At 43.3% G+C, this 26,897-nt stretch overlaps 1 protein-coding gene across 4 annotated transcripts in view; it reads right to left on the bottom strand.

Moving 5' to 3' along the window:
• The window catches only part of GRIA1 (glutamate ionotropic receptor AMPA type subunit 1), a 294,934-nt gene that overhangs the window by 67,646 nt on the left and 200,391 nt on the right, over window positions 1-26,897 (bottom strand). For all 4 annotated transcript variants that reach the window (XM_026510831.4, XM_026510832.4, XM_044388532.3 and 1 more), the window contains 3 exons: window positions 24,154-24,264; window positions 23,187-23,393; window positions 16,709-17,079 (listed from right to left, as the gene is read on the bottom strand). In XM_026510831.4, coding sequence (XP_026366616.2) covers window positions 16,709-17,079; window positions 23,187-23,393; window positions 24,154-24,264 — 689 coding nt within the window. The remainder of the gene's footprint in view (window positions 1-16,708; window positions 17,080-23,186; window positions 23,394-24,153; window positions 24,265-26,897) is intronic.

Raw genomic sequence — 26,897 nt, 5'->3', positions numbered from 1 at the left:
TGGAACATTACATCAAAAACTAAGGCTGTACTGTATGGTGACTAATACAACATAATAAAAAAATTATTATAAAAACATTGAGTTCTGCTTTTAGAGAGCTCACATTCTAGTTGAGGAAAAGAGAGGACTTGTGGAAGCACAGATAATGTCTTAAGAATTAATAGAAATATGTTGCCTACTGCTTTTCTGATCAATGCCACCAGATTAAGCATCTCAAAATGCTCAGCCCACCACTCTCCTATTTATTAGGAGATCACACTGATTTATTGTAGGGAATTAATGTACTGATTTATATTAGGAAACCATACTGATTTATTCTTTATATCTTGCCTAATATTCAGTCCTTTGCCTGGTTTTCAAGACCCTTTATAATTTGATACAACTCTAGGGGAGCTCCAAGTCAGCCTACAACTTGTTACTCAAAATACATTCCTTGGACCAGCAGCATTGGCTTCACCTGGCAGTTTATTAGAAATACAAAATCGTATGTCCTACTCCAAACCTACTAAATTTGAACCTCATTTTAACAAAATCCCTCAATAATTTTTGTGCACAAGTTTCAGAAACAGTGGCCTAGGGGATAGGTACTGAAAAAGCAACTACAATAGCATGTAAAGGCTGCTAGGACGTTGAAAGACAGGGATAAGAGAGCTAGCACCATGTTCAATTATTTAATGGGCATTTTTTCCAGTAAATTAAGTAAGAAGTAATGGGATGGGCGTGTATATGTGTGTGTGTGTGTGTGTGTGTGTGTGTGTGTGTGTGTGTTTGTGTGTTTGTGTATGTGTTTAGAGACCATATGTTATTGTCCTTGAGAATTTCCCACTCACCTAGCCCAGTCCTGAGTCCACTCTAAGTGTTCTAACATATACTTTTGCCAACACTGATTGATTGAATTGTTTATAGAAGTATTCAAACAAATTTGAGGGTTTTAGAGGTTTCAGCAAATGATGGAATTGTTCAATTTTTGCCAGTACAGTTTTGATTTATTGAGTGTGGGGGCTTTATTTTGCTGCAACAAAAAGAAACGTTTATCCTTTTCAAAGTCATAGCATTTCAGTACAGTTGACTTGAACAAGGATAGAAAATTCATAAGATAAAACCAAATTTTGCACAGAATAGTTTTTGCTCTGTGGTTAAAGCCTATAGATGAGTTTGCTTTTTCTATGAGTTATTTTTATTTTTATCACGTGTCAAGAGCTTGGTGATTCACGACTCAGTCAGTACCCCTGGTTTAACTGCCCCAACACATCCATTACTTAGTAATACTCTTAGACTTAACCGGCACAAAACATGCAATCTGAAAAAAAATTTACATTTTTTACTTGTTCATCTCTCTTATGGTGTGCCAATGCAATTCTGCAGCTTTCTTCACACACTAAGTTGAGACTAAGAGTCAATAAAAGCAATGCACAACAGATTCCTTTTTGTTCCCCACTATCTTATTTGATATGGAATTTTTTTCTTTTAGGTTAATTTTAAATGAAAGAGAATTAATCTTTCTCTGCCTTTTCTCTGATAGTCTCTAGAGTTTTTCGTGCTCCCTGTTTGGATGCTCAGGGATGCCTTTTGTACGCACAAGTGTTCTGAGCTTTATCCATCACTTGTAGGTATTTTGAAACACTGCCCAGAAAAATCACTGACAGTGTCTCAGCTATTGATTTGTTCTAGAGCTTCACAATCACTGATGTTCCAATGGAATCACAGTATCTCAGTTAGAAAAATACTGCAGACATGGTCTCATATAAGACTCTCTTCTATACTACCCCCTGCCCCTAATGGAATAATCCAGCCTTTGTTTTAGCATCCGTGAACAGCCTTCTCCAGATATCTGGTTACTAGTTATCAAGGCATTATAAAGCTATAGTAATTAGATAGGGTGATGTAGGGCAAGAATAAATAAGTACATCAATAGAACAGAATCAAGTATCCAGAAACAGACTTATTTACATTTGTTGACCTGATTTATGAGGAAGGGGCATGCAGTGGGGAAAATGGGTGGTCTCAATAAATCATGATAGCTCAAGAGGAAATCCACGTGCAAAATAAAAACAACAAATCTTGATCTTGTACTTTGCACATATGTATAGGACACACAAATCTAAATGTGAAAGATAAAATTTCATAAGAAATCATAGAAGACTAACATAATATAATAAAAAAACATAAAAAAAAAGAAATCATATAAGAATATCTTTGTGATTTTGAGGTAGGCAAAGACTTCTTAAGCAACACACAAAGAGTACCGGTCATCAAGGAAAAATTTGCTTAACTGATTACATTATAACTATTTCTGCTCATGACACAACACTGTCAAGAGAGTGAAAAGACAAGCCACAGGACAGAAGATATTGATAATACTGGTATCTGATAATATGCATTACCAGAGATATATAAAAAATGCTTTATAATACAACAACAATAAGAAAAAACAACCTAACAGAAAAGTGGGAAAACTTTTTCAAAGCTCTTGATAAAGGTGGCTAAACAAATGGCTAATATATACGAAAAAACTACGAGTCATCAGACAATTGCAAATTAAAACCATAATGTGATATTTTAACACCTACTTGCTAAAATGAAAAAAAAGTAGATGTGGAGCAACTAGAACACATCTATTGCTTATGAGGATGTAAATTTGTTTTCAGAAACAGTTTGGCAAAACTTGTAACAGGGAATTATAAAAAATGTCTGGGAATTCCTCTCCTAGGTATATACCCAACAGAAATTCCATATGCTCATCAAAAGACTTCTACAAGAATACAGCATTATTATTTATAATGGCCTCACACTGGGAACAACAGAAATGTTTATCTGCAAAGATGGTCACACTTCTGGATTTACTTCTGGATAAATAAATTGCAGTGTAGCCACATGATGAAACACTATACCAAAAATGAGAATGAATGGCCTGCAGTTGTATGTGGTGACATGGATGAATCTCAAAACATAATATTTAGCAAAAAGAGCCAGACGCAAAAGAGTACATATTGTATAGTTCTACTTAAGAGGTTCAAAACAGCTTATGTAGTAAAATTAGTCTATGATGTCAGGAGTCAGGATAGTGATTACTTTTTTATGGGTAAGGGAGCAAAAAGAGGTCCTTGAGAATCTGGTAATATTCTATTTCTTAATTTTAGTTTTGATCATACAGGTGCTTTCACTTTATGAAAACTGAGCTATGTATTTCTGATTTGTACAGTCATTTGTGTTATACCTCAAAATAATTAAATAAATTGTGTGTTAAAGGGGGAAGATACGAGGAAAACAGTAACTCCAGTTAAAATCTTCCTATGCTCAGCATATCAAATCAAATCTAAGAGGGAACAGTCCATTGACTAAAAAAGAGGTTGAGGTTTGAAAAAAATAAACAATCTTCTTTGTATTAGTATGAAATCCTCCTTTTGCCCCTTGAGTTTTGATGCAGCAGATATGGTGAAATGTAAGAGCCACTGGCTTGTAGGGAGGTCTGGTGGATTTGCTTCGGGTTTAATGATGTGTCTGCCCTTTCTCCTTCTCCAGCCAGATGGGTAGATGAGGACTGACCTTCTACCAACATCCGTCTCTCCCTTTTGGGTCATCCATGGATGGCGCTTGGGTCCCAAGATACATCTGAGCTTTGTAAGTTCTCTGTTCCTTACATGTTAGTCGTATCTTCCTAGTTTGACTATAAACATCAAATAAGCAAAGATCTGGCATTTCTTATTTCCGTGTACTCTTCATGTACTAAGGAGAGACCTGACCACAGGGCTTCAGTAAACACATTCCATTGTAGAATTAGATCATTCAGACTGTGAAATCTTAGGTGTGAGAAGGAAACTGACTTGCCCAGGGTCACCTGGCCATAATTATGTCTTCTGACTCCCGTCCTTGTCCAGCCAGACTCCCTACATGGGTTTGCTGAGGAAAAATAAACCATGCCCCTTTTGTTTTGTTTGCCTTGGCTTTACTTCTCAGTACAGGGATGAAAAGGCACACCATCTCAATTTTGCTAACTCTGTTCTGCTTTGCTGATTCACTGAGCAAATATTGCCTAAATGTGGTGCCTTTGGCTGTGGGGAGCAGGAACAATATATATAGTGTCAAAAAAGCAAAGGCAGTGACCTGGCTCATTTCAGTGTTCAGATCTGCAAAATGAGAACACACCAAGCTCTTGTGTTCCTCCTATCTTTTTTCATTCATCTCTAGGGATTATGATGAAGTTCAAGGCCCTACATATCCTGAAAGGTGTTGAAATCTAAACATCAGTCATTTGAAAAATAGTTCATTATTGGGGTCACTTGATTTATTTTCAACAAAAATGCTTCATCGAAGTCTGGACTATAAAATGGTCAATGTTAATTTAACCCACTTTGCGAACTCTCTCAACCTTGGTTTTCTGAAGTATAAAATGAGATGATTAGATAAGAAACTACCTGACATTTAAGGCTGCATTCTGTAGATTCATTAGGGATCTAATCTATAGATTCATTAACTTAAATAATTACTAGAATCTATTATGGACACAAAATATTAATAAGCACTGACTACACTTTAATAAGCACTGATTATAAATGTCATATATGTGTATATAACTCTACTCTGGGAGAGAAGCAGGGAGGGCAGGGGGAGGGAGAGAGGGTAAGGAAAGAGGGAAAAGGGGCAAGAGGGAGGGGAGAGAATGAATGAATGAATATATGACTTTTATTGATTAAATGTCAGGCACCATGCTAAGTACCATAAAGACTTATTTAATCTTTACAATGATTCCAAAAAGGATTATCTGCTCTTTATATAAAAGGTATGACAGATTGTATTTTCCAAATATGGCCATAACAATCTGTCTTATTCCATGTGTTCTTCTTAACAATGTGATTTTGACACTTGTTCTACTGAAAGGTTCCTTCCCTTTTGATATGCCTGGACTTGTGACTACGGCAGAAGTCACACTATGTGACTTCTCAGGGTAGGTCATAAAAGGTGATACAGCTTCTGCCTGCCTTCTCTTTGATCCCTTGTTCTTGGAACTGACTCTCATGCTGGGGAAGCCCAAGCAGAGCATGGAGAGGGCACACGCAGGTGTTTGGGACATCAGCTTCACCTGCCAGCTGTGTGCATGAGTCTTCAGATGATTCCATCCCCCGGTTTTCCAGTCATCCACAGCCTTTTAGTTCTTCCATCTGGGGCCCTAAACACCTTCGGGCAAGGATAAACCATAACACTATGCTGCTTTCCAAATTTCCTGACCTATGGATTCCATGAGGGTAAAAACGTGGCTGTAGTTTAATGCCACAAGTTTGGACTTGTTACGTAGCAATAGTAACAGGGACTCTGAGTTGCAAAGTTAGTTGTCCAGGGTCACACAGCAAATAAGTGTCTCAGGCAGAAATAAGCTCAGGTCTAACTCCTGAGCTCATGCTCTTAATTACTCTGTTGAAAAAGTGCTGCATATTTACAAGTCCTGCAAAACCAGTGTCTGTCACTCTGGGAAACAGAGAAAGCCACTGAAATGCTGACCACTAAGAAACAAAATCAGATGCCCAGGAGATGAGGAGGGGACTGGTAGCAGGGAAGGGTAGCTGCCCAGGAAACGAGATTTCCCAGGGAGGCAGGCAGGAGCTCAGATCCAGTTCCTGTCCAGGCTTAAAGTGAGAAATAACTCTGGGATGGGATGAGTGATGCTGTCCACACCCTCTAGTCATGACACTAGCTGGCAGCCTTCCTCCTTCTTCTGGAGCAGTCTCTGGACTTCCCTCTGGCCAGTGCTGGGCCAGGAGGACAACCAGATAAGGAGATTCATGGCAGTGAGTCCCAGAAAGCTCTCAGCAGAGAATAAATGATTGGTGGGAAGTCAGAGACAAAGTGGAAAGGAAGTGATGTGATTATCACAAAAGAATGGAAAGAAAATTAAGGTTTTTGAATCCCTGGTATATGCTAGGCAACATGCATCAGTTTTGTTAAGGTATTCTTGTAAGAATCCTATGATATTGGCATTAATGGGCGAGTTTTTTTTTTTTTTTTTTAAAGGAAACGGAGGCTTGGCAGTTAAGTTACTGGCTAAAGTCTTGCAGCTAGTATCTGGTGGACTAGGATTCAAACCCAGGTCTCTCTGAATAACGGTTATGTGGTCTCAAAATGAAGTTATTTTTTCTTCTTTGCTTGGGCTTTCCTCCATCCCCCAACTGCCTTACCTGGAGTTCTGTCTATAAGTCTAGCTTTATCCTTTGGGACCAGCCCAAGTCTCTCCTTTTTCACTAAGCCAGGTCAGATCATTTTAGTCCTTGGAGAGTTTTCTTTTTTCTCTACGCTGTTGACTGCAAATCCTGGGCTTGGGAATTATTCAAATACACATTCTGCTTTATTATCTACCTTTAAAAAAATCTATCTATCTATCTATCTATCTATCTATCTATCTATCTATCTAGGTTCTTCTACTGACTTGCAAAGTCAGAGGTCTGAACTCATGTTTCTTGCTTCTTTGCATCTGCCATAATGCTTAGCACTGTGCCTAAGGCAAGGTTTAGACCCAAGATGGTGCTCAATTAAAACATTTGATTGATTAATGCTCCCTACTGTCTACAGAAATATACATACACAGTAACCAGGAACAAAACAAAATAAACTCCCTCTCCATTCTCTCTCTCCCTTCCCAGAACCAGTACGTACACAGAAAATAGGACATGAAAGAGCAGATGAATATCAGGTGGGGGCCTAGCCAGAATTCCATAGAAGGGAAGGCATCTTTCTGCCTGACAGCTCCTCTGTGCCACTCAGGAGATAAGTAACCTGGCGGCAGCAGTGGCAGGGACTCCCTGAATGCCCAGCCAGGATCCTCTGAAGTCTAGAAATTAGATCTGGCTGACATCATCCCATCCATGGTAGACCAAGCCTTAATACCAATCAATAAAGGTGCTCCATACAGCGCTGGGAATTTCTTACTGATGCACCTGAAGAACTGACCCAACACTGTCCGTGATGCTTTAATGGCTTTATGAAGGTTATAAGTCCCCCAAAGTCACAGTACTGACTTTATCATTAAACTTTGTGAGCTCTGAACCTCTGGCTAATGAGTACCTAGGGACGACCTTGATCGACAGGTCCCATGGCTCAACACACGCCTGCTTCAGTGCCTTTGTTCATGGCAATCCCTGCCCCCCACCCACTTCTACCCTGAGATTTCTCCCTTCATTTCTCTTTGCTTTTGTAGAAAATCTTATCTTTCAAGGCACAGTCCAATGCTTCCCAGAGGTCTCTCTTCACCACAACCCACACTAATTTTTCCTTTCTCAGAAAAAATTTGGCACCAAATCCACATGCCAGAGTTTAGCCCTCAGTTACACGTCCTCTTAGTTCCCTGTGTTCCAGAAAGGCAGCCTGGCGCAGTGAAAAGAACCTATAATTTGGGACCAGTGGGACCACAACCCATTATTTCCCTGCCATGCCACCCCGAAGATCTTTACAAAGCAGCACAGGCAGGCTTGTTCTTCTACCGAAACAGCTGCATTGGGTTCCACTGGGTGATGAACCACTGCATCTTTCAGCAGACTTCCGCGGAGGGACAGCGGGCAACTAACAGATTTTTAAAACAACAGTGAAAGAGACATCCTTATATCTTGCCACATTTGCACAACAATCTATAGGATAAACGTGTGGACCCTAGATGTTTCTCAGCCCTACAATTTTAAGGCCATTTGTGATCCTTTTTCCTCTTCTTCCCCCACCCCCATTCCTACCTAAAGAGCTACAGTGAAAGAGTCCCATGCCCTCTCCAGCTTTTGGCTGTCACTATGAAACCTACCCTATGCCATAGTCACCTCCTAGCTGAAGCCAAGAGGTTGCCTCTCCAAAGTGGCACTAGTTGCATCTTTGCTTCTGTCTCTGTTTCACATTGCCCTTGCTCCAGGGGGCCTCATTGCCCTCCCTCTTGGTGGGGGCAGAGTACACTCCTGGGTGTTCACCTCTCCTTCCTCAGGAGATGGCTTTTAAAGACAAAGAGACTGTAAAGAATAAAAATGGAATAGAAACCCAAGGCAAAAAAAAAGGTCCATTAGAAAAATCAGAGTGAGGGGGCCCTACAGAGGAAAATGAGTACCTTTTTTTTTTTCATGAATTCTAATAATCCACAGGGAGCCCTAAGGGAACCTCAGAAGATTTCTGGTTTTGGAAGACTGCAATGTGTTAAGGATAAATCATGGAATCAGACAAATACAGATTATAATACCAGCTCTGCTGGGTAGCCATAGACAAGGGAGTTAATCACTCTGTGCTTCAGTTTTCTCATCTGTAGAATGGTGCTGATGTACCCAGGCAGAGGTTGTCATGATGCCGAGTAATGTGATCTAACACCAGAGTGCGTGACACATACTAGTTGCAACAAGTGAAAGCAAGTATTACTACTGTCTTGGGAGCTGAGAGAAGATTAGAGCATCCCTGAATAATGGGGTAACTGGCAACATTAAGTTTTCTGGGTCTATGTAACTTCCTTGTCTCCAGTTCTACCTGATTTTCCTCCAGATCCCTTCATAGACCAGGACTGCGTTTCCCCATGTGACACAGGTAGTTACTGACAGCCAGAAATTCTCCCCATTAGACAGCTTTCTCTCCATTAAATGAAAAATAGGAGATGCTTAGAAAGTGACGTGTTAATTCAACAAGCAGGTATTTGAATACACAACACCCGGTGCCAGGTTTTGGACGAGCTGCAGAGATCAGTCTGCGTCTTGGTAAGGAATAGCCAGGGTAACTCTAGTGCAGGGCTGCAGGTGAGGGATGCCCTCAGAGACAGGCAGTGACAGTGGTGAGAGCAACTGCAGCGTCAACAGCTCTTACTGTCTGTGGGTCAGCCCTGTGCAGAGAAAGAGCTTTCCAGGCATTATGTCATTTAATACACTTTTGCTGGGTCGTCTTCTTATCACCCTCATTTTCCAGAAGAAGAAACTGAGGTGCAGAAAGCTATCTTCCCACACTTGCAAACTGCTAGGATTCAACTGCAGCAACCCTATTCCAGGCTTCAGGCATAACCATTACCATGAAGCACAGTTTCAGAAGAGTAATTGGGGCTGGGGAGCCAGTGTTTGCAAAGGGGGAAGAGTGGAGCAGGAAAGATGGGAACAGTCAGTCCAATCAGAGGGGATGACAGAAGGAACCACAACTTGGCTTGGCTAGAGCCCTGGCTGAACCTGGGAATCAGAGGGACACACACCTTAGATGGGGGTCTGGAGACATAGTAGGGACCATGTTGCTGCTATTTTGAAGACAGAGAAGCAAGACAGACAGAGGAAGTTACTCACGCAGTGGGCTAATAGTAGATTGAGACTGAACTGTTTTCTAAGCTCCTTTACCACATCCTCCAGTCCGGTGGTCCTGCCCCCTGTGACAAAAGCTGCTCCCATTGCCTGCCTTGGGTAGGACTCCATCCTGCTTCCAGCAGGTACTGGGCTTTCTTATTTTAAGGCCCTTTTAAGCCACCAGAGACACACCATGAGTATCACCATCTAGGTTTGTCATTTCTGTATTAGTGTGCCTGACACCATTTATCTTCTGCTTGATACCTTGGGCTTAATTTGCCTATTGTCTTCCTAGAACATCCCTGGGGCAAAAGTATTTATTTGCACAGATGGATGGTGTGCCTAACTCATATTCAAAGCCATCAGACTCCTCATAGGAGTATGGGCATACATTCCCCATCAATTTGATTAATAATGCTTTCATGTTTTCCCTATGTAGAATTTTGTACTTCTTTCCAGATGAACAATTGGGTCTTCCGGTCGTAGATGCTGTATTTCCAGAGAAAGTTTAAAAAGAAACAGGAGGTTCTTTCCAGGAAAACGTAGAACCTAGGAAGATAGAGTCGTGGGCAGGCTTTTTTGGTTATAGCGACATAGGGATCATATTTCTTCTAGTGCGGCCCCCATCCATGGCCTGGATTTTCCAAGGCATGTGAAGGAGGAGAAAAAACATAGTGATCACATTTTGGAACACATACTTGGGACCCAAAATGGGGGGGGATGGGGAAAATTCCTTTACAAAGTACATAAATATGATATTCCAAGTAGGTCTAAATTCATTAAAGGTACAGTGCTACCTTATACTCCTCAGCATTCTTCCAGGGGTCTCCAACTGGTGGCCCACAAGCTGAATCTTGGCATGTTGCTGTTTCCTCTGCATAGAGTTCCTAGGGCAATGACTGTCCAGAACGGAGTGGGGGCTGTGTCCTTCAACTGACATATGCATATCTCAGTTCACCACAGCCCCCAGATGACCCCTATGCTTGTGTTACTGAGCTTACATGAATTACCTCTGTGACTCCTGGTTAAGTCCCTCCCCTCCTTGTATGCCAGAACCTTCTCCACCTATCAGATTGGGAGGGGGGTGTTGATTACATTTTCCAGATGTTCTGCTTATTGCTTGCCTCCTTTCATTATAAGGTAAGCTCTTAGGAGGGCAGGGAGTTTTGTCTGCTTTGTTCAGTGATATGTCATATAGCACTTTGAACCATGTCTGTTGCATAATAGGTGCTAAATAAACATTTAATGAGTGAATAAATGGCTCTAAACATCCCTTTCAGCTCAGGAAACACTTTCTAAAAATGTGCCTATTGTGACTTTTGAAAGAAAAAAACCCAGCTCTTCTTCAGTTAAGCTGCTCAAACCTTGGACTTTCAGAGCACTCTCGAGAGGGAGAGCGTCGTTTGACTTCCTTCTTCCTGATGGCCAGAATTGCTGGCTGAGATGCAGGAAATGATGCTTTTCATTTGCATATCCAGTGAAGCCTGTATCCTCCTGTCACTGCATTCATTTTGATACTTCCATGGCTTCTGGAGCTTCTGAAACTTCTACTCATGTGCTTCTCAATGGTCTGTGAAACTGCTGGGCATTGGAGCCTGGCTCTGGGTCTTGCCATCAGGTAGCAGAGGATTAAGGTTGAAAGGAAGGAGGCACTGAGCTAAAGTCCCCCAGGGATGGGGCCAATCCCAGATATTCCCTACACAGATCACACCTGACACATTTGCAGAATCCCCTCACCGGGGCCAATGGTGAGGGACAGATGATTCTGATGCAGGGGGTCTCCACAGAAACCCCTATACCTAGTCTTAAGGAAAGCTTAATTAAGCATCTGTCTCCTACATTTCTTGTATCATGATCTTGCATCACATCCTTGTGATATTGTTCCTTGAAGCAATGAATCTGTGTCCCAAATGAAGTTTATGTTTTCTAAAGGTGAAATATTTTATGATTTCAGGGAGCTTCTATCAACATCCCTGAATTTCTACTCTCAGCATCCCTTCTTTCCTCTCGCAGCACTTAAATGACACAAGATGAGCAAGAAGAAGGAGGTTTGATTGACTGTCTCTGGGAGAGGAGGTGGGAGAACAGGAGGCGGACGGGGTGGATTTCTCATCACCTCTCAATGTCATCACGTACTGGTTGCTATGGAACTTCTGTGTAATGCAAAGGTCAGACTGCTTGTTGGTTATCAGTTTGGGATCTGCTCATTGGTTATCCTGTTCCCATGGTGAATCAGTTGCTTGGCCCGACAAGTAGATTAGCTGGTGTGTGTGTGTGTGTGTGTGTGTGTGTGTGTGTGTGGTATAGGGTTCTTGGAGATATCCGAAGTGCCATCACTCCTCCACTTGAGACTTCTCACTGAGACTAATTATCTTCACTAGGTAGAGATAATTATCATATATTCTGATACATTTTAAGATCAGGAATAAAAGAGTTTTGAAAGCTGCAGTCATAATTTCCCATTTTCCTCTATTCTCCTAGGACCTTCCGAACCCCTCTTGTTCTGCTTACTAAGGTTATCTGAACCCAGGAAAGTACTTACCCCATGGACAAGCCATTGAGGAAGTGGGGCTGTGGGAATAAAGAGGTGAAGAGGCTCATTCTTAGCTCACTTGCAGGCAGTGGAGCCCTGGGTTGACATTGCCGGGTAGGCAGCATTGGACTGGGCATCACCAGGCCACAGGGATTGTCTCGGTCACCTCAGAGGAAATCGCTTTGCCTCTTGGGCCTTGGTTTCCTCATGTGTAACATGAGATGGATAAACTAGATCATCCTAATGATCCCATCCAAAGCTAAAGGTCCCCGGAACTGTGGTTCCATGTTTTCCAAATGTTCCTTATCTCTTAGATCCACCATGGACTCTCCCCTCCCCTCACTCTCATATATCCAGTCCATCGGCACAGGCTGTCAGTTCTAGTTTCAACGTAGCCCACAAATCCATCCTCATGACCATTATAATTTCCATCTCTATAATTTCCCCTAGACAGCCATGAGATCCTCTTGCTTGGTTTCTCTGCTTCCACTCTTGACTATTCTCTGCCTGATTCATTTTCCTCATAGCTCCCCAGAGTGGTATTTTAGCATGTAAATCAATCCTTCCCTTGCTTAAAACTCTCCAATGTCTTCCCATTATATCTAAAGTGAAACTCTAAATCTATACTATGGTATGGGGCTGCGCATAATCTGGACTCTGCCTACTTCTCTGATGTTTTCTCTGTTCTCATTCACTGCAAGCCATATACACTGGTCACCCCTTCGATCCTTGAAAGCTGCTAAGCTCTTTTCGATCTCAGAGCCTTTGCACATGGCTATTATGTCTCTCAGCTCTGTGCAAGCTTACCTCTTTCTTACCTATCAGCTCCTCAGAGAAATTTTCTCAGGACTCCTTAAGTCAGTCCCCTGTAATTCCACTTCCCTTATTATCTATTGCTACAGCAAGGTCATTTTATTTGTAGCACATCACAATCCCCTGTTTAATGTCTATCTTACAGCACCATACTTGCCAGCTCCTTGAAGCAAATACGCCTAGCCCCCATGCTCCTCATTGATATATCTTCATATTCTCAGCATCCTGCACCATGCCCTGCATATCATGGACAATTAGCAATATCTGTTGAATAAGTGAATGACACTAGCTACAAATAGGGGGAAATGATGCAGAAAAGAAAGTTGAAGGAACTAAAAATACATTTTGCCTGTGATGGTTTTGTCCCTCCTTTTGTACATTGCTTCTCAAAATGTTTCTCTGGGAAAAGGAATCTAAATATCTATTAAAAATAGGTCATCAGACACAAGAAGCAGGCCTATGAAGTCAATTCATGGATGGCATTTTAATCTCATCATCAGCCTAACGCAAAAAATTGTCATCTGTGATCACAGCTAAACTGAATTTTAACTTTGAATGTTAAATAGCTTACACAAACCCAATTTCTCATATAAATATTTTAAGGAGAGGTGGGAAGAGTCTTTAAAGCATTTCAGGAGCATTTACTGGCATATGTCATTGAATGTGTTAATCACAGATTATTCACAGTGTAAGTGCAGAAAACATTGGCTTTAGGCACTGTGGCCAGTGCTGCTGGTTGATTCCCCAGCCATCCCCACCCCCTCCCCTCTAGAGGCTAGAACACCTAAGTTCTTGCCTTACTGGCCTTCCTTGCCACTAGAAGCGATCATGGGCCACTGTTCTGACTAATGAGATAGAAGCAGGCATCAGCTGCTGCGGTGGGGAGTATTCTGCTAAGCTTTTGTTTTTCTGATCCAAAGAGCTAGAAATGACAGTCCTTCTTCCTTCTCTCACTGCTCGAATATGCACATGATATCTGGGTGTAGCCACCTTGTGAATATGAGCAAATGCCAAGACAATCCCAAAACAGCAGATCCTGGTTTCACTGAACCATGAACCACTGTCTAATTCCATGCTTCTTATAATGTAAGAAAGACAACTCTTCATCTGTTCATATTCCTGTGGTCAGATTATTGGGTTAATTGCAGGCAAGCACATTTAGCTACATTTTGTTGGCTTTGATTAATAGACATTAACAGGAACTTTGAGGAGATGAAGAGATAAAGCTACTTATGTATGAGTGTAGATAGATGTAATTCAGATGGAACTTAGTTTCCGAAAATCTAAATTAGTGAGGATTTATGATCTATTCTTTAAGTAAACAGCAAGAACAACTAACTAAAGCTCATTTGGAAGGATGTTGGGTGTATACAAGCCCCTTAAAGCTCTTCCCACCATAGCCCCCAATTGTCTGACACAGTGCTTTGCATGTCAGAGGCTCATGAAACTTGGGGCAAAACAAGCAAAACAAAAGCTTCTGTCGATGTTCGTAGTCTCCGGCTCTGATCACTGTCTAAGCGCCCTTGTCTTTCTTGTCTGGCCCTAGTGAGTTGAAGTAGACGCTTTTTCTCTTTAGTGTATATTTCCAGGATACATTGTGATGTTACTCTGACCCTCAAGGGGTTTCTATAGGGCCCTGAAGCTCTGGGATTGGCCAGGGTAGGCCTAATAAGGAAAAGTCCACCTCAAGTACACAAAACTTCTTATTCTGGAAGGTTAATTCTTTTGTCTGTCAGTCCCTTTAATCCACAATGACAAATCTTTCTGCCCACAAGAAGGGAGAAGTCTGGTGGCTTTCAAATCAGTGGGAGTGCCTTTTCTTCCAGTGAAGTTGAGTAGAAGCCCAATATATAAAATCAGTAAAATAATAAAAAAATGGCATCTATTTTATAGTGCTTCCTGGATATTATATTATGGGTTCTATCTGTATCGATCTATTTTAAACCTCACAACAAAGTTGAGGTGAGAACTATTCTATTTTACCACTGAAAAAATAGGCAGCGAGTGGAGGTGTTCCATCGGAGATCAGGAGGAAGGAGGCTGGGTTGGACCCTGCTCAGTCTCCTCTTCACCTCAGTGTTGGCTCCTAAGATACTCTAGTGGAACCCTCAGAAGGCCTGGAGACAGTTTGAAAATTCTCCTGCAGTCAGAGGTCACAAACTCAAATATCCTCCCAGGGCCCAGCTCAGTAATGAAGGAATGAAGGTGGTTAGCTGGGGGCCGTGGAGCTAGTGGGGGATACATGGATCAGGTAAGGAGGGCAGCTGCCGTGTGGCTGTGCACAACCATGACCAAATTCTGTGCAGATCAAATAAAAACAGGCCTGGCAGGGGATTCGGCTCTTGTGGGCCACCGACTTGAGACCTTGGGAAGAAGGGTGGGGAGTGTGAAAACATACCCGGAGGTCAGACCACTCAGGTGAGCCCTTAGGAGGTGAGATGCCCACTGAGGAAGGAAATAATGGAGAAAAACAACCCCCTGGGTCTTTTATAGACACGTGCATATTGTGATGGCCCTATATTATACTGACGAGCTAAGAGTCATTTCTTCCCACTGTTTATCTACTGGCCTGATTTATTTTTAAGCAAGTCCTTCCCCTGCTTGGTTCTATCTACTCTTCACCATGTGTTTGCCAGTATTGGCCAAGCATCCAGTCTCACACCTCCTCTCCCACGCACCCCACCCCCCAACTGTCTTCTTATTTAAAGAAAAACACGATTATAATGGTGAACAATGAGACTACCTAAATTATACAGAGCCAAAATGAGTCCTGAGGGAAGCTCCTTAGGAAGAATTTTATTCCATTGCTACTTAGGAATATTGGTTCTCATTGACACCCAAATGCAAAACAGACAGGTGGTAAAGAGGCCTCCAGCACAGGTCCAAGAGGGCTTAATATTTATGTAATTTGCCCCCAGAGGGTGACAGTGTGTGCAAATCTATTCACAACAGCCAAGTTCTAAGTCATGCCTCCCTGTGTGCTTTAGAAACTTTGTAGTCTACAAGGGACTACTTAGTGGAAAAGGAGTTCATAGAGAGTGAACAACCATAAAAGGAAAAGGAAATATAGTCAGTGCTTGTGTATCAGGTAAATTGGAGGGGATCTGTGGCATGAACATTCCAGAATGTAGTTGAAAGAACATTACACACAAAGATAGGAGTTCAATAAATATGAGGATTGGTAAATTTAAAGTTTTCTTCATGCCCCCTACTTTACATCCTGCCTTCTTTTTTTTCTTTCTTAGCTTCAGAATCATTTTTTTCCCCAAAAGAAATAGTATTCACAATCTAACATATAAGACAGACAAAAATGAACTACTCTGATTCGGGGGGAGGGGGGCTGCAACCTCACTGATTTGGGCACCCAAGTTCTCTTAATGCAGTATCTGAGGCACCTCTGAGAAACCCCAGTTTTGAACCACAAGAAACAAATTTACATCACCACTGGAACTAGATTATTTCTGAGGTCCATCTCAGAACTAAGAAAAAGAGAATCTTTTCTCCTAAAAATGAAGAAACCGAGGTCTACCAGGGTCAGGTGACCTGCTCAGGGCTATGCTGGGACCCACTCATAGTTCAGCGCTCCTTCCATCACTTAGAAGTAGTATAGGATGGTGGTCTGGATCTCAACTCACCTAGCTACTAGCCCTGTAACCTTGGCAAGAGTCACATTTGTGTGGTTCCTCATTTATGAAAGAAGATATAACGAGGGTCCCACCTTATGCTTCTGTGAGGATTCAGTGAGATAATGCACATATGGGACTAAAAACCTTGCCTCCCATCTGACAAGTGCTCACTAAATGTTAGTTGTACCACACTGTCCCTCACCCCTTCTCTGAACCTTTCGGCTATAGAACATCAGACTTGTGATTATTCCTGTTAATCTTGACAGAGCACATCAACCAGATAACAGACAGATCTGGCTCAGACACAGGAGGCATCCAGAAAATCGACAGCATACACTGGACAGTTGACTGTAAAGCTGAATACAGTGAAGTTTGGAAACAATTCCTATCCCTTAACTTTCCAGTATTTGCTTTTTTTTCCCCAAGAAAAATACAGCATTGAGCAAAGGGGTTGAGAAGAGCTGACTGACCTGGGAGAAATGTCACATCCTTGTTGCATGAATGCTCCCAGGGAGAACCACAGACTGTTGAATATCCCAAACTCATTGGATTGGTCACTGGTTGTCTGGTCCCGCCCTTCCTCAAACTCTTCACTGTGCCATTCATAGGGGCTGAAGCGGCTGACCAGGAAAAGGACGACACTCACTCCAATGTAGGCAAAGACAATGCACATCCAAATCTCATAAGCCAAAGGATCGAGGAAGGAGAAGACCCCAGGTTTGGACTTCTGTGGCTTTTTTATCATGATGGAGATCCCCAAACTCATAAATGGCTTGGAGAAATCTATCACCTCTTCCCGGACCAAGGTGATAGTTAAAGGAGCTACGGCCACATCGGCTCTCTGCAAAAAAAAAAAAAAAAAAAAAAAAAAAAGAAGAAGAAATGCAGTTGAGCTCAGCAGCTCTGTATTCTCTTGTTTCTCTCTCCACTGAATATTCTTTTGCATCTTAAAGGATGTGAGAGTTGAAAAGAGCCTTAGAAGTCTAATCCCTCCTACCCTCTATAAGGTATTTCTGACAAATGAATGATCAGCTCACTATCTTACAGGAGAGATTATCCCATTATTTGACAGCTCCAACTGTGAAGGCATCTTCCTCACATTCCTGGAGGGGGATGTTGTGATATCTGTTGCTTCTGCCTGCCCAGCAGCCATACCTCCTTCTTCTGCTGGAAAATCACTCCTGCTCCACTCTTAGTCCTCCTAGCTCCAAGGGGGCTGATCACCTGGTTACCTGGTGAAGCACATGACCTGGGTTTGGCTATCATTATTTCATTTCCCTGGTCAGTATGATTCATCCAAAAATGTCATAGGACCAGGGTGCCTGGGTGGCTCAGTCGGTTAAGTGGCTGCCTTTGGCTCAGGTCATGATCTCAGGGTCCTGGGATCAAGTCCAGCATTGGGCTCCCTGCTCAGTGGGGAGTCAGCTTCTCCTTCTACCTCTCCCCCTCCCCCTGCTCCTGCACTCTCTCACTCTCTCTCAAATAAATAAATAAAATCTTTAAAAAAATGGCATAGGACCCAAGTGGTTTAATGAGCATTAGCCCTGACAGTTCGAGTGAGAGATGCAGAAACTGGTCCATAATATAATTTGGGCCATGCTAAATTCAGGGCTTACCCTGGAGCCCTAGGAAAATGGGTTAATATATTCTCTTTGTCTCCATGAACATGAACCAACCCTTCTGCTTGCCTAAGCCAGTTTGGATTGGGTTTCTTTCACTTGCAGCTAAGATATCCCTGGCTAATAAGGTGGGATAAAGGCAAATGGGATAAAGGCAAATGGGATAAAGGCAAATTTAACTCAATAAACACTTATTGGGTACTTATTATGTGCAAGCCCTAGGCCGAAAGCTGTAGGTGAGCTATGGTCCCTACATTCAGGGTATTACAAATTAGTAGGAGAGTTTGGGATACATATCCACCCCCCCCCACCACCCACACACAACTTCTCAGTCTGCAAGGAAGGCTGAATATGTGCTATGCAAGAGATACAGAATGATACAGGAGAGAGACCAGAGAGACATTGATTTTGGCTGAGGAGATTAGGGGCTGCATCATAAAAGAGGTGACATATAAATTGGGCATTGAAGGAGGGGTAGGATCTTGTTGCTCTGGCAACAGTACACATTCCAGAAGGAGGGAAACATGTGAGTGAAGGCCTTGCAGAGAGGAGGAAAGGTGCATCACAAGTATTTCTCAAGAAGACTCCTAAGAAACATACAGTTAATTCACTTTTTTTAAAATTCAAATCCAGCACGTAGATAAACATAAAAAGACTGCAGTGCTCATCCTTGGACACCCAGCATGTGGAATCACCAGCCTTGCTCTTTGGTCCTCCCTCCCTCTCCCTAATGGCAGAAGCACCGGCATCTGTACAATAAAAATCCACTGCTCTGTTGGCCTGAGATCAAGAGATACTGGAAACCCAAAAAGGTTCCACAGACAGGTGCCACAACACTCATTTTTGAAACAAGAGACACATCTGTGCAAGTCTGTTCCTGGAGGATGGCTTTCTCTCATGACACTGCACTACAGTCCAGATGTGAAGCTGGTGACAGATGCTGTGCAGATAAGGGCCCCACTCAGCTGCTGGCTGGTGTTGCACAGACAGGATTTCCTCTGGTTACTCTCATTGTCTGGGGTTTTAGAGAAGGTGCTTTAAGTGGAATAAAAAGCCTGGCTTCAGAATGACTTAAATTCTCACCTAGAGAAAGAAACTTTCCATAAAGCAATGTGGAATCAGGTGCGGATTTGATAGTAATTCTATTTTTTTCCCTAATAACCATTGCATAAATCCGGATATACCATATATATATATATTTTTTTTTTTTAAAGATTTTATTTATTTATTAGAGAGAGAGACAGCCAGAGAGAGAGGGAACACAAGCAGGAGGAGTGGGAGAGGAAGAAGCAGGCTCCCAGCGGAGCAGGGAGCCCGATGCAGGGCTCGACCCCAGGACTCTGGGATCATGCCCTGAGCCGAAGGCAGAGCTTAACGACTGAGCCACCCAGGTGCCCCCCCCCCCGCTTTTTTCCAAACACAAGCTAGTGCAAGGGAGAAGATATCTACTCTTTCCTCTGTAACCTAACATAGAAAGAAATAGAGAAAAGGAAGGGAGGAGAAAAGTCATGGAAATAACTGAGAGGTACTACCACAAGTTACCCAAAAGGGAGATGAATGAAGACCAGCTTTGAAAGTGGTAACAAGAACAGAATGGTTTTGTTTGATGCCCCCTGATGTGAGTTAACGAAAGGAACTGCAGACTGGAAAAATCCTAGCAGCACATCGTCTTAGAGCTCAGTTCATTCAGCGATTCCAGGATTTGTTTCATGGAACATGATTTCTGGAAGGATGTTCATGAGTACAACATGAAAATAAACACTGGAAAACGTGAATTTAAATGGGTTACTTTGGGGCAAGACTTCTCAGAACCTTTAAAAGATCACTGTGCACTGAGAATTTCCAAGAGACGGAAGTAGATGCACTACTTCTAAATTTATCAGGCCATGGATCCCTAAGCATCAAAAGAGACCCACGTGTGTAGGATACACACACAGTGGGAGATGTTACATTCAGTGACCTTACTTTATAGAGAAAAAAACTCCGGTCCAGAGAGTGAAGGTGGTTTGTGCGAAGCTTGTCTGACATTGACTGGGAGGTCTGGAGAGTTGTTTCAACCACCTGCGGTTGTTCCCGGAGCTCTGCAGGATTGGTGAAAGCAGAGCTCACCTGGGAAAGCATACCTGGCTGCTCTGCTCTGCGACTTGCTGACCACGTGGCCTCAAGTGAGACCACTGTCTTTTGGGATATCAAATTGCTCAAAAAAAAAAAAAAAAAAAAAGAGGCATAATTTTTGCTTTACTTATTTGATACGATGCTTTTGTGAGGATCCAAAGAATTCGAATATGTGAGAATACTGTGAAGTGTAAGAGTTTCACAGACACTTAAAATTATTTACTTAAATTGACTTCTAAGGACAGTGGCTTTCCAAGAGGAACGTATGTCAGAATCACCTGGGGGCTTTTAAAAACATGGGGGGGGGCTTTTAAAAACATAGCTGACAGAGTTTCTGATTCTCAGAGTGATACCTGGGAGTCTGCATTTCTAGTAAGTTGCCCAGTGATGCCATTGCTCCTGGTGCAAATATCATACTTTGAGAACCATTGACCTAGGAGAGTCCCAAACAAAATATGTGATGTCTAGAAACAATCCCGGGGAAAGAGTAAACAGTTTTGATGCTGTAGGTAAAAGCAAAATGTGAAGAAAACCAGAAGGGTTCATAACGGATGGAGATTGACTCTGAGCCAGGCACTGTGTAGGGAAATTCCCCACCCCAGCCCTGGGGTAAGCGATTCACTTTCCCTGTTTTTCAGGGGTTGAGTAACTTGTAGGAGTCATGTAGCCAGTAGGCAGAGTTGGAACCTAAATCCAGGTGTCAGTCTGCAAAATTCACTCTCTTTCTGCTTTGCCAAGACAGAGGACCGGCAGGTAGGGAAGTCACCTGTGAATTGAGCCCAAAGCTGTACCCATGCAAGAAGCAGAAACTCAGATGTGGCATCTGAGAATGCAGATGCTGTTTCTCTTCTCATTCCCAGTTAATGGTGGCCTTATGGTCCAGTGCCCGGATGGTATGATTTCTATACAGGCAGTAGGACCCAGCGTGCAGCTGAAAGCCGGGCTGCATGTCACAACTCTGCTTTTACTAGCTGTCCTTGGCCCAATGACCCACCCCCCCACTGGGCCTCCCCGTCCTTATCTACAAAACGTGGAGAATAATTATATGTATCTTGTGGGGATGTTAGGAGTACGTGAGATAATGTGGGTAAAGTATTAAGCATGGCACCTGGCCCATACTACCTGTGGAAATGCTACTACTACAATTTTTGATAAGAGCAAGAGGGTGAAAAAGGAAGATGAGAGAACTTGATTGGCTTAGCTATTTAAAAGGCACAGAAAGAATAAATTTGGAGGCCTCCTGATGAGTTTCGTCCAAACTTTTAGTTGTCGGTGGCTGACAGATGCTTCCTTAAATGCTTCTATTTTTCCTCAGGGAGACAGAAAAAGAAAGCCAGACCAAAAATCAAGGGCAAGTACTGAATTGGGCCCATCATGGAATCTTCAGAATACAGTTTATACCACGCAGAAGGATGGGCCCGATGGAGGGGAGGGGTTGGATGGGGAAGGATGGGCCCTGGGGTGGCAGAGGAAACTCTGGTTTCTTACAGATGAACCAGTGACCCATCACTGACTGTTGGCTATTGGGGAGTTGAGATCAGGAGGATTGTACTGTTGTTTTGCCCGGATCACAGGCCTTTTGCTAAGGGAACTGCATTCCGTGGGGTGAGGGCGAAGATGAATGCCAGTGGAGGTTCCCATGGAAACCAGCCTCCAGATGCAGTGTTAAGCATCCAGGACTCTGTCATCAGTGGAGCTTCCCAACGTGAGAGAAAGTAGAAGGAGGAGAAAGGGTAGAAGCACATTCCCCCTCCTCAACTCATTAACCATCTTACCAGGTCATCTCAAAAGCCACTTTCCTGTGGAAGATTTTCCTTATATCAACTCTCCTTTGAATTCCCTTTGTATGGCTCTCAAGGCCATCATGACTCCTATCGCCCTGATATGGGACAATGAGATTTAACCTAAAAGGTTGCTTCACCCTGACTGAAACTCAACATCCACCTGGGACTCAGTGTATGCTTCTGCTCAGACCCAGCCTGCAGCCTTCGATTTCTGCATGTGAAGCTGTAGCAGTCCCTTTCCTGCAAGTGGTGGCTGATTTCTTCTTATGTTGCCTTTCGTTGTTTCTCTGCTCAAGTATCTTCATCATCTCCCAGTGCCCACTGAGTCAATCCACTCTTCCCCATGCCATTTCTTACTCAAACATCGCCCTGACTGCTCAGTCCGAGCCCTCTGCACAAAGGACCAGTGTTTTCTCACTCTTATTTCCATCACTAGAAATTCCTGGGCTGCCCTTCTCTCTATTTGAATGTGGCCACTTTTCAGGTTCCATAGCCCTCTTGGGGGCTAGGCAAACTCATGTTATCCTCTTGCCCGATCCTTGAACTATGCTATCTTTTACTATTCTCTCTCATTGTATTTTCTACCCCATAAAATGTTAAGATCCTTGGGGACAGGGATCAGATCTTTTACTTCTCGGTGATTCCTTAAATACTTAAAGCAATTCAGGCATTCAGTGGCTTCTCAAAACTGCTTCAACTTATTGAAAATTTTATAGCAATTGTGCATGGTGTTATTTCAAGTGTAGTGAGTGATATAAAGAGAGAGATCTATTACACAGATAACTATTATACAAGGAGGGGTAAGCCATAATAGAAGAAGTAACTAAACCCCACGCAGGAAGGCAAGAGCACTTAGAAAGGAGAATTTATACCTATTATGTGGAGAAAGAAATGGCACCTTGGAAAAAGCAATATTTGAAACAGATTTTGGAGGAGGGACAGGACTTTGGGGGTGACGAATGGAAGGAAGCACTCTACAGAACAGAATGACTTGGGGTAGTTTGGCAAAAGTGGAAGGTACAAGAAAGGGAGTAGTGGGGTAAGTGACTAGAAAGTTGGGTTGGATCCAGGATGCATCTAACACCAGAGAAGAAATTTATATGGAGGGGCCATAAATGACTTTGAGCAGGGAAGTGGCAACTCAGCAGTCTGCCTTGGAAAAACTGGTTCTGAAGCTTAGCTGTCACCTGTGTTAGATGATGATCAACCGAAGTCACAAGAGTGAGGTGAGTTTGGCTGAGGAAGCTGGGACCAGGAACCTTGAGCAGAGAATGTCTTAAGATAATAGATTTCGAACCCCTCATCTTTTTGGCAGCAACAACACTAAAGGGGTCCCACAGGTATCTCTGTGCAGGGCCAGCCAACCACCAAATGATTTTCTGTCAAGCCCTCTCTCTTCCCTCCAATTCCCCACCCTGCAGAGAACTTACTCCATAGACCAGCTCTCCCACCATGCCATTCCAAGCCTTGGTGTCAGGGTCACGGGCTCCATATTTTCCATCGCTGACAATCTCAAGGCGGTAGGAGTAGCCCACGTGCTTGGCAATCTCTGCGGCCAGCTCTACGCAGTAGCCCTCGTAGCGGTCATTGCCCTCAAACTGGTTGGCGTTCTTCTTGAGCATCACATAAGGGTCTTCCTGGCGGAGAGACGGGGGGAGAGAGAACGTGGCTTGTGGGTCCGCTCAGAGGTAAGGAGGGCTTTGGCCTGGAAGTGGAGGATTTTGCTAACGTCGGTTAACTTTGGAGAAGTCTCTCCAAGTCCCTAAATCTAAGTCTTGCATTTCTGCTCCCTCTTATTACAAAACTTCTTGGGCTAAGGAAGCAAACTCTTAAAATAAGAATATTTCATCATTGAGATGTAGGGCTTAGCTTTTAAAATAAGGTTCCAGGAGCTCTTGTAGTTTTTGGAGGTACCTCTAGGGGCACTATGCTAGGAAAGTAGACCCTAAACAGTCTCCAGCTTTCTGAAGGTCAATCACTGAGAATCACAGTAGCTCCACTTACATACACTGTATCTTTTTTCTTCTTTAATTCAATTAGCCAACATAATATAAAGCATCTAAAGTGCTGGGCTTTAGGAGACTTTCTTTGAAAATGGCTTCTACTGAGGGAATGTAAAATCTGAGAACCACCATAATTTAGTCTCACCATCATGTTTTATATGTAGGGAAACTACGGCTCAAAGGAGAGTAAGTGACTTATCCCAGGATACAAAATGAAATCACAGCAGAGCCAGACTGAAAACAGCATCTCTGACTTCTTCCTTTTTCTACTCCCTCTTTCTACCCACGGTACAGTTTTGGCAAGAAGGGTGACCAACTTTTGCTCCTAGTGGAAAACCTTTGTGTTGATCTAGCTTGCATCCTCGATAACCTCGATGAAGGACTGAGTACTCACTAGGATTGTAGTGACGATGTATGTCCTATTCTGGACACTTGAATTGTCCCCCCCGGCTTGAGCATCGGTGGCTGCAGGGACAAACTTATCATCTTCATTCCAGTAACCAATCTGTTAAGGAGAGGAAGGTGGTGACATAAGATGAGCCAGGCTCCTCAGGACTGGCTTACTGTGGACCACCCAGCCAGCAACAGACCAAGAAGCAAGGGCCTCAGCATCATACCATACAATACTAGACACACCAGGCTCTAAAGTACTGGTAGATTCAACGAGAGGTAAGATGCTCTCCAGGTCCTCCCAGCCCCACTCCTATGAACATCCTCACCATGATGGGCTGAGCCTGGAAATCGCCCCTTTTGAGCAGGGCGGGGTTAACTGTTACAGAGGCTAAACTATTTTGTACAGTGTAAGCCAGGGCTGTAGAAATTGAATTCCCTGCAGTTGTTCACAGGTCAAACCCCATTTTCCTCCCTGCCTATTAACCCTTCTTTTCCTGAGCTCATTCTGAATGGTAGTTGGAATCATGGGATTTAAAAATTATATTCCTTTTGCTTTCTTTTTAGATTAACTGTATTTTTCCATCTAGATTTAACTTCCTAGGTGATGGTTATTTTCTCATTTATTTCTCTTATTTCCAATTATAAACTATTATAATACTGCCGATATATTAGTGCCTAAAAATACTGGCTGAAAACATTATTATTATTATTTTTTAAATCCGTACGTTATTTATACTGACTCATTTTCCAAGGTCTTTCAGCAAATATTTATTGGATCTCTCTTGTGTGCAAGGCTCTGAGCTAAAACACTGGGAGTATTTTGTGGCAGGCTGAGAGAGATACAAAAGTCTAAGAGGTAGTCCTTGCTCTGAGAAGTCCCCCAGCCTATTTGGAAAGAGATGACATACGCAACACATGATATCATGAAAGATGGACAGGTTTGGCCCAAGCATTTCAGGTTGGAGAGAACTTGAACATGTGCCAAGATGCGAAGGCAGGACTCCGCCCAGATACATAAGCTCAATGGCTCCTGGGTAGAAGATAGGGTTAGCTCAACAGGGCAGTGGGCCCATGGGTCTGGGTAGGAGATGGATGTGAATGCCAGGCTAAACCGTACAGACTTTATCCTGAAGGCAACAGGGAGTCATGGAAGGTTTGGGAAGAGCAGAATGGTATGGCTAATACACATAAACACACAAATACACACTTCTGTCTCTGGATCTACTTATTGTTAGACAGTTGTGTTTTGTACTGTGGTCATTCTGCTGCTTGTAGATACAGGGTCAAAAGGGAAAGAGAAACGGAAGTGCATATGCAGAGGGATGAGCAGGTCTCCCACCGGCCAGAACTCAGCTCGGGCTCCCAGAGCTGAGGCACGCGCCAGTGGGCAACTCAAATAGCACTGTCACCTTGATGTCTTTCCCTGTTCCCTCAGTTGGAAAGAAGCAATTCTCTCTGCGATCTCACTGCCATTAACAACAATGATGATAATTGCCAGAACTGATTATGTTCTTGCTACGTCAAATGCTGAGTGTTTTAAAGTTCTTGTGCCATTTCATTTGGCTAGGGGAATTGCTAACTTGTCCAAGGTGATGCAGCTGGAAAGTGGCTATGCTGTTCTTGCTACGAGGGGACTCGGCTCTGGGCTGGGAATCATCTTAGTTAACAGTTAGTGAGTGCTTCCTGGGTTTCAGGCACTCTTCTAAGTGTTTTTTATGTTTTAACTTCTTCCATCCTCACAAAAACCTGTGAAGTGGGTACTTAATTATCATTCCCATTTTAAATGTGAAGAAACGGGGGCTCCTGGGTGGCACAGCGGTTAAGCGTCTGCCTTCAGTTCAGGGCGTGATCCCTGTGTTATGGGATCGAGCCCCACATCAGGCTCCTCTGCTATGAGCCTGCTTCTTCCTCTCCCACTCCCCCTGCTTGTGTTCCCTCTCTCGCTGGCTGTCTCTATCTCTGTCGAATAAATAAATAAAATCTTTAAAAAAAATAAATGTGAAGAAACGGAGATGTGGAGAGTCACGGAGCCGGGATCTGAGCCAGGAAGTCTGACTGCAGGGCCATGCCCTTGGTGCTCTTATCAGTAAGCTGCCTGCCCACCCTTGAGTGCCTCAGTAGGTCTCTACTGGGGAGCCCCTGTGGTCTGGCTGTTTGTATGTCGGTCCCCATCTCTCCACAGTGCTGTGGGCTCCTAGCAAACAAAGCCCGAGGTCCCCACTGGCCCTGTGGTCTAGCTGTTTGTATGTCTCTCCACGGCGCTATGGGCTCCTGGTGGACAAAGCCGGAGGTCTAGTACTTCTAGGATGCATTTCTTATCACAGCATATTCTTTCACAGAGAAGCAGCTCAGGAAATGTTTGTTAAGAGAATGCATACCTCCAACATGGAGACAGTGGACCCTGACGGTGCTGAGACAGCTCAGAGGGCTGTCTCTCGGGACACTGGGTCAAGATCTACCCTCAGCACAGGCATGTGCACAATGTTGCCTGTGTGAGGCACTTTTAGTCAGCATAGGAGACATTTCTCTCTAATGACGCAAGAACCAGAAACTTAGATTTCCAGAATGTCAGAGCTGGAAGAGGCGTGCAGAATCATTTCTTCCAACCCCTTCCTTTTATAGAGAGGGACCAGGGGACTTGTGCAAAACCAGGATGCCGTCTCACCTCCCTCACTTTGCTAGGCCAGTGCTCCCTAGAAACCTGGGGCATCTGTGGAGACCTTTCCCCACTTTCATGGGGGGTGG

Source organism: Ursus arctos, unplaced genomic scaffold (assembly GCF_023065955.2).
Source record: "Ursus arctos isolate Adak ecotype North America unplaced genomic scaffold, UrsArc2.0 scaffold_15, whole genome shotgun sequence".
Taxonomy (NCBI): domain Eukaryota; kingdom Metazoa; phylum Chordata; class Mammalia; order Carnivora; family Ursidae; genus Ursus; species Ursus arctos.
Note: the sequence above shows the minus strand (reverse complement) of the source record. Positions and strands in the feature narration are given on the sequence as shown.